Source organism: Vipera ursinii (genome assembly GCF_947247035.1).
Source record: "Vipera ursinii genome assembly, chromosome: 11".
Classification (NCBI taxonomy): Eukaryota; Metazoa; Chordata; class Lepidosauria; order Squamata; family Viperidae; genus Vipera; species Vipera ursinii.
This window is the reverse complement of record NC_139524.1, coordinates 12,542,004-12,560,486: the sequence shown is the minus strand read 5'-3', so window position 1 is coordinate 12,560,486 and position 18,483 is coordinate 12,542,004. Positions and strand designations below refer to the sequence as shown.

General features: G+C 43.3%; 2 protein-coding genes across 2 annotated transcripts in view; one reads left to right on the top strand and one right to left on the bottom strand.

The window, feature by feature from the left end:
- The first annotated feature begins 874 nt into the window (after positions 1–874).
- Positions 875–9,931, top strand: STARD5 (StAR related lipid transfer domain containing 5). The gene is made up of 6 exons (XM_083371402.1): positions 875–1,020; positions 3,794–3,843; positions 5,304–5,436; positions 6,511–6,628; positions 6,975–7,068; positions 8,822–9,931. Exons 1-6 carry the CDS (start codon positions 931–933, stop codon positions 8,967–8,969), a joined length of 633 nt encoding a protein of 210 aa, XP_083227528.1. The 5' UTR covers positions 875–930; the 3' UTR covers positions 8,970–9,931.
- Positions 9,932–10,038: 107 nt separating this feature from the next.
- Positions 10,039–18,483, bottom strand: part of IL16 (interleukin 16) — a 32,344-nt gene continuing 23,899 nt past the window's right edge. Inside the window, exons 16-20 of the mRNA XM_083371321.1 lie at positions 14,632–14,815; positions 13,417–13,518; positions 12,492–12,741; positions 12,059–12,184; positions 10,039–10,824 (exon numbers count right to left, since the gene is read on the bottom strand). Of these exons, the coding sequence (XP_083227447.1) occupies positions 10,628–10,824; positions 12,059–12,184; positions 12,492–12,741; positions 13,417–13,518; positions 14,632–14,815 (859 nt within the window). The 3' untranslated portion in view covers positions 10,039–10,627. The remainder of the gene's footprint in view (positions 10,825–12,058; positions 12,185–12,491; positions 12,742–13,416; positions 13,519–14,631; positions 14,816–18,483) is intronic.

Genomic DNA, 18,483 nt, shown 5'->3' with positions numbered 1-18,483 from the left:
CTGGTTTCTAGCACCTTAACCATTAAGCAATTAATTTAACAATTTTATTAACAAACAAAAAAAAAAACAATTTTGCTGGGTTTCTCCCAAATCTAATTGTCATGAGGGTTTTTAACCTTCTGTCCTATTCTCACGAGAGAGAAAAGCAAACCCGCTGTAAAAAGACGAAAAGATGGTTAAAGCCGCTTTTTGTCCTGGCGCGCCTGTTTGCTTTGAAGGCATCTGCATCCATCCATCCATCCATCCAGGGCTTTTTTTCTCATACAACGTTCAGAACGGAGTTTGGATGGAACCTTGTAGGGTAGGGCAAGGCGGGTTGTATGACATGTGTGAGTTCCGGCACCTTTTTCTTTTACAAAAAAAGCACTGCATCCATCCATCCATCCATCCATCCATCCATCCATCCATCCATCCAGGGCTTTTTTTCTCATACAACGTTCAGAACGGAGTTTGGATGGAACCTTGTAGGGTAGGGCAAGGCGGGTTGTATGACATGTGTGAGTTCCGGCACCTTTTTCTTTTACAAAAAAAGCACTGCATCCATCCATCCATCCATCCATCCATCCATCCATCGCCCCTACCGTCCACGTGCACCAAGCTGACAGCGGGTGTAAAACAGCCTCTGCTTCCCCATTAGCGCGACTAACAGGCAGTCGTTCTCGCCTTCGCCTTTCCCAACCCGAATCCTCCATTCTCACGATCCTCCGCGTGCGCGCCTGTTGGGAGAAGCGAGAGGAGGAGGAGGAGGAGGAGGAGGAGGAGGAGGAGGCGCGGCGCTGATTCCTCCGAGCAAGGACGGCTGCCAAAGGGAGGCTGGCACTTTTTCTGGGCTGGTCTTAGCAAGTTCCGTCTCTTTCCACCTCCTCCTCCTCCTCCACCGCCGTGCCAGCCATTCCCACTCCAGCCGGGAGCGCGTCACCGTCTCTCGCCATGGAGTACGAGCAGGCTGCTCAATGGGCAGCGCAGCACTTGGAGAGCTACCGGAAGGATCCCAGCGGCTGGAGCGGCTTCAAGCGAGCGGTAAGCTGGGGAGGGGGGGGGGATCCCCCTGGATCACCGATTTTCCCCTTGAGGGGGCTGAGGCAACGCGCCCCTTTCCCCTTAAGACAGGGGTCTTCAAACTTGGCCCTTTTATGACTTGTGGACTTCAACTTCCAGAATTCCTCAGCCGCTGGCTCAGCCAGCGGCTGAGGAATTCTGGAAGTTGAAGTCCACAAGTCATAAAAGGGCCAAGTTTGAAGACCCCTGCCTTAAGAGGAAGGGGGACACCCGGAGCTGGCCGCCTCGCTCTGGACCACCTGGCAGGACATAACCGTGGTGGAGGGCGCTCCAACCTCCGAAGATCATAACTTCTTAATAGATTATTCAATATGATTGCTTTGATACGCCGCTTATTTCCCTTGTCAAAGCAGTTGCCACCTGCAATGGAAGCTGGGAAGCTACCTCCCTCTCTTCCCCTGCTGGTTTTGCTAGATTTTTATTTTATTTTATTTTATTTTATTTTATTTTATTTTATTTTTTTTAAATCGGCAGGGGAGAACCTGTTTTCACTCAGGGGAGAAGTGTTGTTGTGGTTGTTGTTGTTGTTTTTAAACAACAATAGCAACCAACTTCCGCTTGCCTCCCTTGCGATCTAAAGTGATCCAGCCATTCCCCACTTGCTTCCACCGGCATTCCTTTCCCCGCTGGAAGATTTCCCACTGTCAGATTTGAAAAGGTGAAGTCTGGCCTGCTGGAGTTTCATTCGCGTTTAGAGAGTCTAGATTGTCTTTTAATAGCTCTCCCGTTTTGGGAGTTTGCGAGAGGGTTTGCCAGACAGAAAAGAAAAACGCCAGGATCTTATTACTGCCAAGGATTTCCGTGATGCTCCTGGAGGGGGGGGGGCAGACATGCAGGTATTTGATAAAAAGATTTGTTTTCCAATCATCTCCCAATACTGCAACTGTTAGTATGCTAAACTCGATGAACCAACAGCCTGAATTTGATCGCCTTTGCTAGATTCCGGAACTGAATCTCTAGGCCAGGGGTCCCCAATCCTCCCAACACCCCTCCCCCCCCGGTTCCTTGGACTAGTACCAGATGGCGACATGCCAGCAACTGGTCCACACAAACAAGCAAAGCCCCATCCACAGGACACAGCACACCAAACCAATCACTTCTCTCCATGGAACGGGTCCCTGGTGCCCGAAAGGTCGGGGACCTCTGCTCTAGGCAGAAGATAGATGAATACTTTATTTTACACAATGCTTCTTTCTTTTCCGTGCTAACACTTTGTGCAAAAATTAAAAGCTGGGCATTTTTTATTTTTATTTTTTGCCCTGGAAGCCAAGTCTCAAAACAACAACAACAACAACAACAACAACTTGTATATATGCAATTGGATATTTCGTAAAAACAAAGGGAAGATTGAGGGGTTATGTTAGAAAAAACCCAGACTGTTTCCAAAAAGAGACTGCCATAGAATTGCTCCATCCAATATGTGACATCTAGAGAAGAAGTTTTAAGCAGAATTTGGGACATAGGAATGGTGAGGAGGAAACCGCCTCAAGAGAGAGAAAGAGAGAGAGAGAGAGAGAGAGAGAGAGAAGAGAGAGAGAGAGAGAGAGAGAGAGAGAGAGAGAGAGATTGTGACATCTAGAGAAGAAGTTTTAAGCAGAATTTGGGACATAGGAATGGTGAGGAGGAAACCGCCTCAAGAGAGAGAAAGAGGAGAGAGAGAGAGAGAGAGAGAGAGAGAGAGATGTGGAGCTGCATACCCCTCCCACTTTCTTGCTCTTGAGTTATTGTTTTTTAAAAAATTTCCATTGTGCCTGAGTGCCCAGGTCAGTTTCTGACTCCTGGACTAGGCCTTGCGGGTTTTTTTTGGCAAGGAGGTAGCTTGCCGTTACTTTCTTTCTAGGGCTGATAGAGAGGGATTGGCCCAAAGTCACCCAGCTGGTTTTGTGCCTAAGGCAGAACTAGAACTTGAGGTCTCCTAGTTATTATTAGATTTTTATCCCATCTTTGTTAAGTAATTGAATGTGGCAAACACACATAAAATGCCTTCCTCCTCTTATTTTCCACACGACAATAACCCTCTGAGTTGTCTTGGGCTGAGAGCGCACACCTGGCTCACACTGTGTCATTATTTGGGATTCACGTCCACAAATATTGCAAAAGGATACAAGTCGTCCAAGACTTAACACACCTTCGGTGACCGCTTGAAGTTTACCACGGCGCTGAAAAAAGTGACTTCTGACCGTTTTTCACACTTATGACTATCACAGCATCCCCACAGTTCACACGATCAAAATTTGAACGCTTGGCAACCGGCATGGATTTTTGACAGTCGCAGTGACCCGTGATCATGTGATCAGTTTTGGCCACCTTCTGACCAGGTCAATGGGAAGCTGGATTCACTTCAGAACTGGGTTACTAACTTAATAACTTTCAGTTTCAACAGAAAGACTTGAACTAACTCCAGAATTACTCATGTTTAAAGAAGGCCTGTTGAAAGTTGTGGCTAATGAAAAATCTAGTTGCTTTAAGCAAATTTATTTATTTATTTATTTATTTGTTGACAGGAGACAACCTTGTATGTGTTTTTTTAGTCTCTTACTTCCCTAAAATTTATTCTTAACGTATTAAAAAAAAAACCAAACATTTTTTAGTCTCTTACTTCCCTAAAATTTATTCTTAACGTATTAAAAAAAAACACCCAAACATTAAGGTTGAATAAAACCTCATTCAGTTTCAGTGTGTAGCAATAATGCAGCTGATTGTACCTGATTTCTTTTTTTAAATGTCTTTCTAGAATAATGTTACAATATCTTGGAGACCTTCAACTGTATTTTGTGGAAAACTGTAAGTAAAATTGCAGAAACAAAACAACATTTAGGTCATTTTCTGGGGGGATAAATTGATATCTGAGATGTCACTTCTGTCTTATTTATTGCTAATTTTAGTTCTATGCATTTAAAATGTGAATAACATAGTCAACAGCTGGTAGATGAAGCACAAAAAGGTGAAGGTTCCAGTAATGGAAGAGAAGAAAAGAGACTTCTAACCAAGTAGATGTCCAACATACCAATCATAGGCTTTGTTATTTATTTATTTTCTTTGGAAAAGAAAATTCCAAAGTTCATGAAAAAAAAGAATATTATGTAATGTAAGGTGTGATGCAAACTGCATTGCTGCATCATACAGTTATAAATAGCTGATCTTATAAAACATGACTTGTCCCAAAGAGATACGTGTATTTATTTAAGTACCTGAGCATTTGCTTCGGTGAGGTGCTACTTTCTTTGGTGTTCTGTATAAAACAAACACACTTTCTTGCAATTTAAAAAGCAGGCAAATTGTTGGTATGCCCGTGCATTACATGCAGAGGTACATTCACTCATTTTTGTTTGATTTTTATCTCACCTTTATTACTTTGTGTGTAATTCTAGGCCAGTGATGGGGCACGAGGGCGGAGTCTTGTCCCCACTGCCCGGCTGTCATATCCTTGGCTGCACTGCTCCACGCTGGCTGTGCCTGGGGGGTGACTCTCTTCGGGGGGGGCTCCTGGTGAGGAGGGGGCCGTGGGGTGAGGCGGGGCTGGGGCAATGACACACGTGCCCACAGAGAGGGCTCAGTATGCTCCGTCTGGCACACTTGCCATAGGCTCACCACCACTGTTGTAGGCAGTGAACATAGCTGCTATTTCTTCCTCGTCCTATTTTCCCCACAATAACCACTCAGTGGTGAGTTGGGCTGAGAGCAAGTGCGTGGCCCAAGTCAGCCAGTGGCTTTCTTGCACAAGGTGGCACTAGAACTCACAGTCTCCTGGTTTCTAAGCCAACACCTTAACTGGCTCCATTTATTAAGGACACTCAAAATGTAGTTTGATTAAAATAGCACCCTTCTACTTCATTCACTAGGGACGCAGTGGCTCAGTGGGTTAGGACGGTGAGCTTGTCGATCAGAAGATTGGCAGTTTGGCGGGTTGAATCCCGAGTGCCGCATAACAGAGTGAGCGCCTGTTACTCATCCCAGCTTCTGCCAACCTAGCAGTTCGAAAGCACATAAAAATGCAAGTAGAAAAATAGGGACCACTGCGGTGGGAAGGGAACAGCGTTCCATGTGCCTTTGGCATCTAGTCATGCTGGCCACATGACCACGGAGACGTCCTCGGACAAGCGCTGGCTCTTCGGCTTGGAAACGGAGATGAGCACCGGCCCCTAGAGTCGGAAACCACTAGCACGCATGTGTGGGGGAACCTTTACCTTTACCTTACTTCATTCACTAAGATTTTCTCCCATTCTTTCTCCCTCTCTCAAAAGATACAGAGCGGAAGGAATTTTAGCGGCAAAACCAGAGAACGTGTTTAAATGTATAATGCCAGAGACTGGTGGACTTAGAGAAAAATGGGATGACAACGTGAACAAAACACTAGTTGTTGAATCCATAAATGATGTAAGTATAACACGTCTTTGCTTATAGCCAGAGACAGCTAGGAAAGTAAGGTGCTATTGGGAGCCAACCCTGGCTATTGTAGGGTAACTGGAAAGAGAAGGAATTCCCATTATGTTTTGGGATGTAGGGAATAGTGGAAGCACTGGTGTCTCTTTGTGCTGTGCTAAAACTGTGGTGGCTGACTGCCTATCTACTGACATTGAGACTGCAAACACACTGGTTGGGGATGAGAAAGGAAAGAAAGAAAGAAAGAAAGAAAGAAAGAAAGAAAGAAAGAAAGAAAGAAAGAAAGAAAGAAAGAGAAAGAAAGAAAGAAAGAAAGGAAGGAAGGAAGGAAGGAAGAGAAAGAAAGAAAGAAAGAAAGAAAGAAAGAAAGAAAGAAAGAAAGAAAGAAAGAAAGAAAGAAAGAAAGAAAGAAAGAAAGAAAGAAAGAAGAAAGAAAGAAAAAGGAAGGAAGGAAGGAAGGAAGGAAGGAAGGAAGGAAGGAAGGAAGGAAGGAAGGAAGGAAGGAAGGAAGGAAGGGAGGAAAGGGGAAAAAGGAGAAGGAAAAGAAGAACCTTTGGTTTCTGACTCAGCCCTTTTTATACAGTTGCTATTTTGTGATATTTATGATCCTCCAGTGCCCCTTAAAATCCAGCCTGTGTTTATATTTACCACGATGTATGAGTGAGCGCCTGTTACTCGTCCCAGCTTCTGCCAACCTAGCAGTTCGAAAGCACGTAAAAATGCAAGTAGAAAAATAGGGACCACTACGGTGGGAAGGTAACAGCGTTCCGTGCGCCTTTGGCGTCTAGTCATGCCGGCCACATGACCACGGAGACGTCCTCGGACAAGTGCTGGCTCTCCGGCTTTGAAACGGAGATGAGCATCGGCCCCTAGAGTTGGAAACGACTAGCACGCATGTGTGGGGGAACCTTTACCTTTACCTTTATGATGGGTTGGATACCATTATATCTGGGTAACATTCTTGGTTAAATTTAGTTAAGCTTCTATTGTGCAGAAGTACACTGTTAGCTTTGCCATTGGATTGAGGAGAGTCTTAAACATCCTTGCCACCGCTGTGTGCAATTTCAGAACGTTTGTGTCCTGAGAACTACCACCCCTTCAGCTTTTATGAATTTGATCTCCCCAAGAGAGTTCTTAGATGTGGTCCAGATCCAACACAACGAGGACGGCTCAAAAATGACTGCTGGTAAGCTGGTTCAAACATTTGGGGCAGTGGTTTTCTTAGGCCTGACTTACAGCCAATGTGACCATTCAGCTGTGGCCACTGTATGTGGCCATCAGTGACCCAAGACCATCGGAGCATTCTCTTTCTGAGAATTGGGACCCCCATGGCCAGTTTTGCTTTATTAGAAACATTTCTTTTCATCAGAAACACCAGACATTCAACCCAGTCCTAGAAGACACTCTGATTGGTGTAAAATAGTTGCTGTAATGTTGTGAGTGCCTAATACATATAAATGCCTCCCCTGTCACTAGGGGAATCCCAGTTGATAAGAATCTCAATTTTTATTTTTAATGTTCCTCCCTCATAGCAACCAATGTGGAGCATCGCCTTAGTCCTCCTCAGCCCAATTACATCAGAGGCCTGAATTTTCCCTGTGGCTGTTTTGTCATTCCTGTTCCAGGGTAAGATGTGTGGAAGTATTTGATGACACAACCCTGTTAGGCCAAGAATGCTTGAGGGTTTTACACGCCTTTCGCTGTTGCCAAATTAGAGTTTAAGCAACACCCTACAGTTTGAGGGAGGTGGTTTTTCTATAGGAAGTGGCCAGCTTGATGTAAATTTAATAGTTATTTAAGATGGATGTTGTTTGTTTTGTCGTATGTCATCAAGAGTCACAATCTGAGATGAGCAGCTAGATAAATTTGGCAAATAAATAAGAAAGGAATGTGTAGGCTTTATACTTTGCATTAAAAGCCAATTGGACAACTGTTTCATACATGAGTTAATTAGAAACTCATGTTGCTGAGATTGATATAGTTTGGAAATGAATTATGGATGCCACCTCCTCAAAAATACAGCTTCTGTTTCCTAATAGTGCAGGAGCATGCCAACTAATAGATGAAAAGGAAAAAAAAATATTGTGGAGGAAGAGGAACAGTGCCTAACATTTCTTGATGATGCCTCCCATCTGGAGATGGGATAATGCCATCGTGCATGCAATCCCACAATTACAATTACAAAATAGGAAACACATTTGATGCACTATCTCAACTCATGCCATTGGTGTGAGGACAGCATCAGGAATATCTATCTCATTATCATGTCAATGATGGAATAAAATAACTTAGGCTAATAGGCGTGGTCCTTGGCCCGTGGAAGTTGTAGGAATATATAAATATGAAAAGGAGGCCTTGGGGGAAAAATATGGCCTGCTTAAGCTTTTAACTGTTTCATTAAGGTCAGGAGAGGAGGACATTTTCAGAATTTTGGGAGTGCACTGGGATGCTGTCATGATGAGGAAGGCTGTTCATTCATAAAACAGCTGCCATGGTGATGATTGCCCATTTGTAATAGGGCAGCAATGGAGAAACCTGTCTATCCGCAAAATAATGGAAATGATGGGAGCCATCGGTTGTGAAATTTTATCCCTAACAAACCAATATTTAATAGTAAGCCTAGAGGTTTCCCCATAGTGTCATCTCTAAGCCTCCAATGCTTGCTACCACATTTCCAAGCAAAGTCCTGGTTCCACCTGTCTTTTATGTCCCTTAAGAAGGCACAGCAGATCTAATAAGCTTCTCTTTGTCAATAAAGGTGCAACTTGGTCAACTTTCACATCTTACCGTTTCCTTTCAAAGTAAACTAAAATCAGTGTTGAAAAGGGCAAAGAATCAGACGAAAGATAAAAGAAAGAGAAACAACGGAGGAGGCAGGCTGCCACAATTTGTGGAAGGATCCACTGCTGGCTGTTTTTCATCTAAAGTTACAAAACCTGCAAATGTGTGAAAACAGCCAAGTGCCCTTTATTTAGAAAAGCTGAGTTCATCTCCTTCTTTCCAGTAGAAGCTTTTTAAAAGCATCCAGTTTGGGCCATAAAGATTTGCAAGATGGTTCCATTCCGGTAAGATTTTGGTTTTCGCTGCCTGTTGGCTGAGATGCACTGCTGTTACGGTCTTCCCAGTCACCCTTGATTCCTGGAGACGACTTGGCCAGTTGAGGCTGGTTTTCTAGGCAAAATTTTTGGACGTGGTTTCACAAGACCTTCTTCCTGGGATTGAATCGCACAGCTGGCTTCGTGCCTAAAGGACGATTAACAGTTAGGCTTTCCCCACCCTTTCTTCTGCACCTGTATCAAACTGGTTCTCATTGGAGATATTTTTACCCAATTGCTTTCTGATCTTTTTGTTGTTGATGTTGTTCTTGTTTTCTCTGCAGGGATCCAAATAAGACCCGCGTCCTCAGTTTCTTTCAGACTGATCTGAGTGGGAACCTCCCACAGAAAATCGTTGAAACTTTCTTTCCAAGGAGCATAACGGGGTTTTACGGGAATTTGGCTAATGCGGCTGTCACATTGGTGGCTTAAGTTTGTTCCCTGTTTCCCCCCCCACACACCTACCCACCTCTAGTCACAAATGGAAAACGTAGCTGGGCTGTATATTAATAATACTGAGGCTGCACTTTGCAAAGGAACTGCAATCAGTTCGAAAGGATGCACATGAATTTCTCCTTAATTTAGATGGAGAGCTTGTGAGCCCAGCGGTAGAACTAAATAGCATTTTATTCACACCACTGTGGTCTGACCTCGCTAAGGACTCTGAAAAGAAATGAATCTCTGCAGGTTTGGGTTTGCAAGAAAGGCGTTCAAAGATAGTGACACCTCAACAGGAAAGAGTTGGACAGCAATTCACTGTAAATCGGAAAAGCAAGCAAGAAGATCTGATGCTGTGTATTTGCCAAATTCCATCCCTTGCTTTATCTCTCACACAGAACTCCTGAGTTTAGATCTCCACCCAGGTGCCTATCAAGAGTTCCTTTTCATGTGGTCTAGCTGCTTTGAGCCAATGAGGCATTTCCTGCTGAAGTGAAAAAAAAGACTCTGAAGAAACCACATTTGTTTTTCATATGTTCTCCTCCCATACCATAGCAATAACAAATATCTGCCTGCATTTTAGCCTGCATAGCAGGGGAAAAAGATCCTGACTTACAAGCCTTCTGTAGGAAGAGAGATGTTTATGCCCAGAAACATTCAAGCGTACCAAACTCTTAAGCATGAGGAAGAATGTGGTTATGGTAAATTTTGGTTGATTACAGAACAGCAGGTTGTCAGAGACGATGATGTAACAAGAAACTAAGATAAACATCAGCCAGTTTTGCGCTGTAGAGAGAAATGACCTCTGGAAGTGCATCTGTCCCATGTTTCTGCCTTCACAAACTCTTCCTGCCTGATCCAGATGACCACTGATCTTGGGCAGTAATATTTTCTAAACCATAATAGGTTGTTCTGATGTGCTTTTATACACCAGAAATAAAACAGGGTGCTTTTTAATGTCACTGTTGTCCTTGTCTCTGCTTGGACTGAAGCTTGCAGCAGCTTTTTCTGAAGCGAGTTCTTAGCTGGGGGAGAGAGATAATTGTAAGTAAATGTAACATGATTAAAAGAACAATACTTTATTGGAGGAACAGGTAAAAATGTAGTTAAATCAGGCTTTCCTGATCCACCAATGGACAATCTACAGCCAGTCCAAAGTGAGAGAGGTGTGCTTTCCCAGTGATGGAAATGTACACACAAACACACGTTTATACACTGTAATCCCAGGAATGGTGAAGATACTCCCTCCACCTTACATCAAAGGAAGCCACAGGTCCTGCAATGGATCTCCACGGGCTGAGCTCCTGCATCTGCTTTAATGCTTGTTAGGCAAGTCAAGGCCCAGTTAATTAATCCCGCTATCTCCTTTGCCATCAAATCTTCTTTCAGGGTTCAGCCCTTTTGCCTTGGGCAAAATCCCTGATTAATTCAGGCACAGCTCACCACAGGAACTTTTAATAACACTGCAAACACAAACAAGCAAGCTGTTTACGTTGGCCTCCTTGTCTCTGCCTTTCCTGACATTCCCTTGGCAAGCAAAGAAGACGGGCAGTTCAATCAGCTGCAGAATAGGTTATACAGGCAAGGCATGGGCCTCTAGTTTGGGTCATAGCAGTTCCAGATCTCTTTGAGCATTGTGACCCTCATGGTCACTATTCCTCTCCATGGAGAGAGGAAGCTGTTCCAGCCACTGGGTTTTTCCTCCGGATGGTGGCAGTAATAAACCCATCTGGCAAGGTCCGGATGATGTTCCAAGCTTCAAAGCGAGTGAGTCCTTGCATCAGATGGGTGTGAACTTGCAGCAGCTCATCTCCAGGCTGAATAGGGGGGTTGTGTTGGGGTGTCACGCCTGGAAGATGCAAAGTGTGGTGTTAGTGAGGTATGGGAGGGTAGGGGCGTGAGGGAGATCAAAATACACATTTGTCATTCGTGGATATCCAGAGAAGGAAAGCAGTACAGCACCAGTTGGACTGGAGCAACACAAAAATCATCGGCCACGCTGCCCCCCCTCCACGCTCGCAGGCTGATCAAAGCCTGGCACTCCACAAGCAATTCCATTGACAGACCTACAACCAGCCTATGAACCCCTCAGAATTCAAATCTACCACACAGCCAACCGGCAACAGCAGCGACTCTCAACCCACGCAACCCCAACTAACACTTTACCTCCCAGTGATCCTCACCTGACGTGACCTCCCCATCACAAGACCCTCACTGGACATACCCACTCCTGACCCTCACCTGACCTGACCCTCACCTGATGTGACCTCCTTATCAGAAGACCTGACCACACGTAGCCTTTGGAAGCAGAAGAACACCATCTCCTAAACTCCGCTGAAGATGTTACCTAGCCTGGTAACAAAACATTTGGAAACCAACCCACAAACTTGGAGAATGATCCTTCACAACAAGCATTTTGACCCTGAAAGGTGTCTCCAACCTACCAACATGTTAAGGACATTAGAGAAGCCCTGAGGCTGGACCAGGCTTTGGACTCATCTAGACCAGTCTTCCGTTCCCATAAAGAGGCTCCTAGAAGTAACTTGAGCAAGCCATGATAAGTAATAGCATCCTCTCACGTGTTTTTTTAACAACTGGTTCAGAGACAAACTCCACAGAGTCACTTTTGAGCTGGGTGGAGTCTAAACCTAATGAACCAATTAACAAATTAAATGTACCATTTCCATGTTCTAAAAAAAACCAACACCATCCAACACTACGCTGTGCAATAACAGCAAACTTATTCTCCAGTTGTGTGACTTTACTGTGTATTATTACAAGAAGAGGTTGGCACAGTTGCTTAGAGGGAGGGCAAAGAAAAGAAAGGATACATTAAAAGGGGTGGCAAGATTTAATCTGGGATTTGATTCCACAGCCTGAATGTTTCTTCTCGATTCCAGTGTGCACAAAGTATATCTTTTCCTCAAAATGACCATCCGATTGTTCTAATCTAGTCCATTCACATGTTTCCAGTTTAACATTTCTAGAAAGGTTTAAATGTCTCCTCTAGTTTGCAGTGACATATTTCATCTTTGGACATGACAGCAGTTTGCGAAAGCTTCACAGCCACCAATCCACCATACCTTTGAAAAGCCGACTGATGGTGATTGGTTTATCTCCATGAATGGAGCCTTTTCCTCCTTCCAGACTGAAACCTAAACCTGCGGATGTCTTCTCCAGGGTAACCATGAAGATCAGATCTTCTGGTGCTGGGTCAAAGCAGAACATTATCAGAGGGGGATGTGTTTTGTTAGTAAAAAAGCTATAACATGGCATGGTGCTATGGAAAACCATCGGTTTAGTACAGCTAGATTTGTTCTAGGCTGGGCCACTCATAGGATCTCAGAAAGTTAGTTTAGGGCAGGGGTCTTCAAACCTGGCCCTTTTATGACTTGTGGACTTCAACTCCCAAAATTCCTCAGCCAGGGTCGGAACTATGACACATAGATTTCATCATGAACGCCCTTCTACACCCCCAACACTTAATGCTTCCCCACCGTCCATACTGGGACTTACTGGAATCCACGGAAGTTTCACTTCCTGTTGATGCTGAGGACCGAAGGGGCCCACTGGTGCTCCGTTGTCCCTCTTTGGGTTTTCGTGTGACAATCACAGCCAGCCCGAGGTGCCGCGCTTTTCGCAAGATCTCCAGTGCTTCGGTGTGAGTGGCACCCTTCAGAGATTTCCCATTGATCGATAAGACTTCGTCCCCTTTTTGGATAGTTCCTTCCTGAGTTGCTAGACCATTGGGGAAGACTTTGTGAACCTGTTACGAATTTCCGAAAGATGGAAAGACACACCGTGAGGAAGTTTCCTTACCGGTCTTTCGTTTGCATCTTGAGAAGTAAAGTGGGTGAGTGTTGTTTTTTTTTAAATTGCACTACAGAGTTTGAGAAGTGGAGAGTGTCAGCAAATTAGCCTTAGTTCCATTTAAAAACAGGATTAATTTAGAATGTTCTTGTCATCACTAATAAAATAATATCACGGGGATTTCTTTCCTTAAAAGACAGACAAGCAATAGCAGGATGCTAGAAATAGGTAAGTTTTTGAATTTGCCTCTGTGGTGGCTAAGCTTGTAAGCCGCCCTGAGTCTTCGGAGAAGGGCGGGATATAAATGGAATTTTTTTTAAAAAATTGTTCTACTGTCAAGGAGAATGTAAAAAAAGGAAGAAAGGGGAAAAAAGGAAGGGAGGCAGACTAATGATAATACAGAATATGATTTTACTTCATCTGGTTTAAATTTCATTATGTGCAACAAGATGAAGAGCTGGTATGGTATAGGAATGGGAATACTGAACTAGGAATGGAGAGGCTGGGCTTCCAGCCTTCTTTTGATTATGAAAGAATCCCTATGAGACGGGAACTGAAGCTATTCTCACAAAGGGTTTTTGATCTATCAAGAAGCACCTCCATAAAACAGTCCACCTAGCAGGTTACTTACAACAACAGTCTTGTTTTCAAGGTCTATTCCACCAGCCAAGCTAAACCCAAGGCCAGTCCCTTCTTCTTTATGCAGAATTGTCACATGAATGTCGCTGAGTTGCTGTGCAAATAACAATAACAATAATATCATCTTGTGGGACTTCCGAATACAGACAGATCGACATTTGGAACACAACACGCCAGATACCGCAGTCATAGAGAACCGAAGCGTACAGTTGATTGATATCGCTGTACCAGGAGATGCCAGAGTCAAAGAAAAAGAACTGGAAAAAATTACGAAATACTGCAACCTGGCCGTCGAAACTGCGTGATTATGGATGAAACGCGTAACAGTGATACCCATTATCATCGGGGCACTGGGAACTATGTCCAAAAACTTGGCAAAATACATCAAGAAATTGCAGCTTCCTGCAATAACTCCAGCAAAGCTACAAAAAAACTGCGCTACTCGGAACATCTTACATTTTAAGGAGATACCTGGTTGATACCTAGGATGCTGGCAGCAACCCATGTCAACCATTAGTGCCAGTCAATTTGAGTGTTCAGTTGACTGAGTTTCATGTTTTATGAATAATAATAATAATAATAATAATAATAATAATAATAATAATAATAATAAGTGCAGAGTGAGAAAGCAGACATGTCAAACACAAGGCCCGGGGGCCAGATCCGGCCAGATCCGGCCCGCGAAGCCATCCTGGAAACAGTGAGGGAACGGCCCCCACTGCCTTGGCCCTGGCCCAGAGACCCTCCTTCTGCCAGAGACCCTCAGATCTGTCTCACTCCTGCCCAGGCCCCTGTAGGCACCCTTGATGTGAACGATGTAGAGCTGGCCACGCCCACCCGTAAGCCATATGCACTCTAGCCACGCCCACCCAGTAGGCCACGCCCACCCTGGCCATACCTACCTGGCCCCCTGCGGCCAACCGCAATGCTGATGCGGCCCTCAATGAAATTGAGTTTGACACCCCTGGATTAAAGCATTCCTGAAATATTCATTCTCAGCTTCTGATTGAAAAGTGAAAATGGAGCCCCTCCCTGGATGAATGAGTCAGTGCTAGGTAATGGATGGATGGACGGATGGACAGAGTATTCCATCATGCTGATACTATTGGCTCAGCCGGTTGAGAGTGATAAGGATGGTTGTATGAAACAGTCACAGATTCCTGGTTAGGAGAAGCTATTGGAAAAGTTGAGGATGTCAGAGACTTGCCTTTAGTGTTGCTTCATCCAAAGCTTTCACCTCCTCCAGAAGCTTCTCCAGTTCTTCAGGAGTGAGGAGAGAGATGACAGCTTGCCCGGAGGTGCCCAGGGTTGGAGACGGACAGGATTTCTTCTTGTCTTGCCTCTTCTCTTTGTCCTGCTGACTTGCTCTATAGTCTCTCAACTCAGAAAGGCTAGACAGTTTGGGAAGAGGAAATGAGAAATGCTGAATAAGAAGCAGTTGGATTCAATTTTGAAACTTCTTCTTTTAATTTTTTCTATTACTTCTCCTTGTTAGGCTTCAAGCCACTTTCTAGACTCCTATTACCGCCACCAATTCACCCGTGTTTTTCAGAGATTCTCTCTTTTTTTGGTGTCTAATTCACTTTTTTTTAGTGGAAATGGAAATGTCAGAAAATCTGATAAGAATACAGAATGGATCTTCACAATCAAAATCTGTATTCTATAGCTTCTTCTTACGGTGTTACCGTCTTCTTACCTGCCCTAGCAAAGTATTTGAATTCAGAAATTGGGACCTATTCAGCAAGCCAGCAGTGGCTTAACAGGGTACACCAGCACCACTTTCAATTCCTCCAAAGAGTTTCAAAATGATTTATGATTGTCTTCCAATATGCCAATGTCAGAATATTTGGAGGGCCAAAATTATATTCCTTCTTCTTGCTGCTGCCCCTTATTTTCACTCTCTTTCAAAAGGGAACAAATGCAGAAATGTTGCAGTTTTGCAGAAATATAATCATCCTTCCATATCCTTACTCCATATCATGTGCATTTCTCCCTCTCCCCTCCTTCATATCTATCTATCTATCTGTCTGTCTGTCTGTCTGTCTGTCTGTCTGTCTGTCTATCTATCTATCTATCTATCTATCTATCTATCTATCTATCTATCTATCTATCTATCTATCTATCATCTATCTATCTATCTATCTCTGTCTATCTGTCTGTCTATCTATCTATCTATCTATCTATCTATCTATCTATCTATCTATCTATCTCTGTCTATCTGTCTATCTATCTATCTATCTATCTATCTATCTATCTATCTATCTATCTATCTATCTATCTATCTATCATCTATCTATCTATCTATCTATCTATCTATCTCTGTCTATCTGTCTATCTATCTATCTATCATCTATCTATCTATCTATCTATCTATCTATCTATCTATCTATCTATCTATCTATCTATCTATCTATCTATGCTTGCTATGAGGAACAGCAGAAAAGCTGCAAACACATTCCCTTTCAAAGGCTTAAAGCCAGAACATAAAGCTCTTGCAAATTGGAAAACAGACTACCTACAAATGTCACAAAGCTGCTGCAGTTTAAAGAATTGTTCATTGTGGTTTCAAATATCCCACAATTGAGTCATATATAAGTCATCTCAGCCCTCAAATACAGCCAACCTGGTGGTATTTCACAGTTGTTTTCAGGGGGGCTCAGAATTTTCGAAGTAGAAGGAGCTCATAAAGACTGAAGCCAGCCATTCTATATTTCAGGAAATACTGAATACAAAGTGTTTTGTTTCCTCTGAAACTCAGCCTCTTACATCCAATGTGGGGTGTCTATTCTTCATCACACTTAAATTCCTGAAAAGCACACGTTCTCCCATTTGCGGGAATGCTTTCTCAGAACCTGCTTCAGAAATAAAGGGAGACTCAGCATGCTGAGATTTAAAAACCAGAAGAAATGAAAGTATAGGCCTGGGGGGTCAAAGGAAGAAGACTATGCTGTAATTTCCTCAAATAAGCACGTGTGATGGAAGAACAGAGGGCCTGAATTGCAACACAGAAGCTGGTGTCAAAAGAAAAGGTTTTCCAAGCAATTACATTCAAACCCAGGTTAGGAAAATCCCTATTTCAAGTTGGGGTTATGACCACATTTTTTTCCTACAGAAACCTAATTTGAGAAAACTTGGAAGTTTCACGTCTCGTTCATTAGATTGCCGTTGAATAATTCATTCAGAGCAAAGGCAGGGCTGAAACCGAGAAGCAACGTCCTAAAGAATAATAGCTAAACTGTTCTTTGAGACCTCAGGTCAACAAAACATCGCCAGAGCAAACGCGACTTTAAGAAATGACCGCAAGATCAGCCTAAAGAGACGCGAACAACTTCTAAAATCATCTAGAACGCTGGATGCTGCAGAAGTGGAAGGCAAAAGCTGGGTCTCTTAAAAAGCTTAAAATCATGGCAAATGGAGCGAAGTTTGTTAATATGAGATGTTTTGTTTACTCATTCAAGCAATTTCATCAGTCAAAATAAAATAAAAAAAATTAGTTAGGTTGAGAATGACCTGACTCTTGCCCTATCAACTGCAGGGGTTTCTCCCCCAAAATGTATTGAAATATATCAATGAAAAACAACAACACTGGATTATCTTTCAAACTGCCACCATTCCCGAGCAGAAACTGTCTTTCTTCAGAATTCCCAGGGCTTTTTTTCTCATAGAACGCTCAGAACGGAGTTCCGGCACCTTTTTTAGATGGAACCTTTGTAGGGTAGGCAAGGTGGGTTGTATGATGTGTGTGAGTTCCGGCACCTTTTTCTTTTACAAAAAAAGCACTGAGAATTCCCATGGGCAACCCACAGCTACTCTTCTAGGGACAAGGCCCATTCCAACTGATGGAGAGCCTGCTTCATAAATTTATTTTACGAACCAAGAAAATTCCGGAGGAATTCTAAAGGAGGGGAGCTGGTGTTTCTACACTTTGTCAGGGATCAGAACCCTGAGAAGGTGCATAAAAATGTAGTCGCTTCCTTTTTTTTAACCACTTCTCCAATCTACCTGGCTTTCTTGAACACAACACCTGCCACTTCCAACAGGAAAGAAAGAAAGAAAGAAAGAAAGAAAGAAAGAAAGAAAGAAAGAAAGAAAGAAAGAAAGAAAGAAAGAAAGAAAGAAAGAAAGCACAACGGATTTTAATACTGCATTCATTATTACAAGAATGGGGATCTGAAGATAAAAGAAGCAGCCTTATCTAAAATTGCTCTGGGGATCGCACTAGTAGAGTTGAATGAAGAGAAGAAGAAGGATAATCTTCAATTTCAGAGAACATCAGAAGAATATGCAAGATCCATGGCCTTTCTTTATTCCTGAGATGTTCAGAAAACGCTCCCTTTGTATCTCTATCAACACTGGAGACATCAGTCAGGCAAATGCCATTGGTGGAGAGCATTAACATCTGTCCAATTATTCTTTGTTTTCAGAGAAGATCTAAAATATCCCATCGCCTGTTAGGATGCTTGGCCTAAACAAGACTTTTGTCCTTCCTTTCTGAAGGAAACTGTGGATAAAAATTCGAAAGGTGCAGCATGCTAAGCCAGAGTTTTTAAAACCATGATTTGTTGATCAAAGCTACTGAGTCCCCCAAAGCTGCTTTTTCAAGAGGCAACTGGACTTTCTTACAGTTAACTAGTGGAACAGCCTGCCTTCAGAAATCGTGGGTGCTCCATCACTGGAGATGTTTAAGAAAAGACTAGACAGTCACTTGTCTGAGACGGTATAGGTTCTCCTGCTTGAGCAGGGGGCTAGACTAGAAGACCTCCAAGTTCCCTTCCAGCTCTATTCTATTCTTATCCTTTGTTTTTCCTTGAAGACATTTTGCTTCTCATCCAAGAAGCTTCTTCAGTTCTGAACGTCAGAACCGAAGAAGCTTCTTGGATGAGAAGTGAAACGTCTTCCAAGAAAAACAAAGGAAGTCCAGTTGCCTCTTGAAAAAGATACCTTTGGGACAACCGTGACCTGGATGACTCTCCACAGACACATAGCGACAGGGTCTAGTTTATCAATAACACTAAGCGGGAGCATAATTCTAAGCTAAAGCCAAAACCGCGTGATAGCT

Excerpts from the sequence above, each read along its gene's own strand:
- STARD5 (XM_083371402.1), top strand. The coding sequence starts at position 931 with ATGGAGTACGAGCAGGCTGCTCAATGGGCAGCGCAGCACTTGGAGAGC. Across the intron at positions 5,437-6,510 it reads TTGTTGAATCCATAAATGAT|AACGTTTGTGTCCTGAGAAC; the intron begins GTAAGTATAACA and ends GTGCAATTTCAG. Across the intron at positions 7,069-8,821 it reads TTTGTCATTCCTGTTCCAGG|GGATCCAAATAAGACCCGCG; the intron begins GTAAGATGTGTG and ends TTTTCTCTGCAG.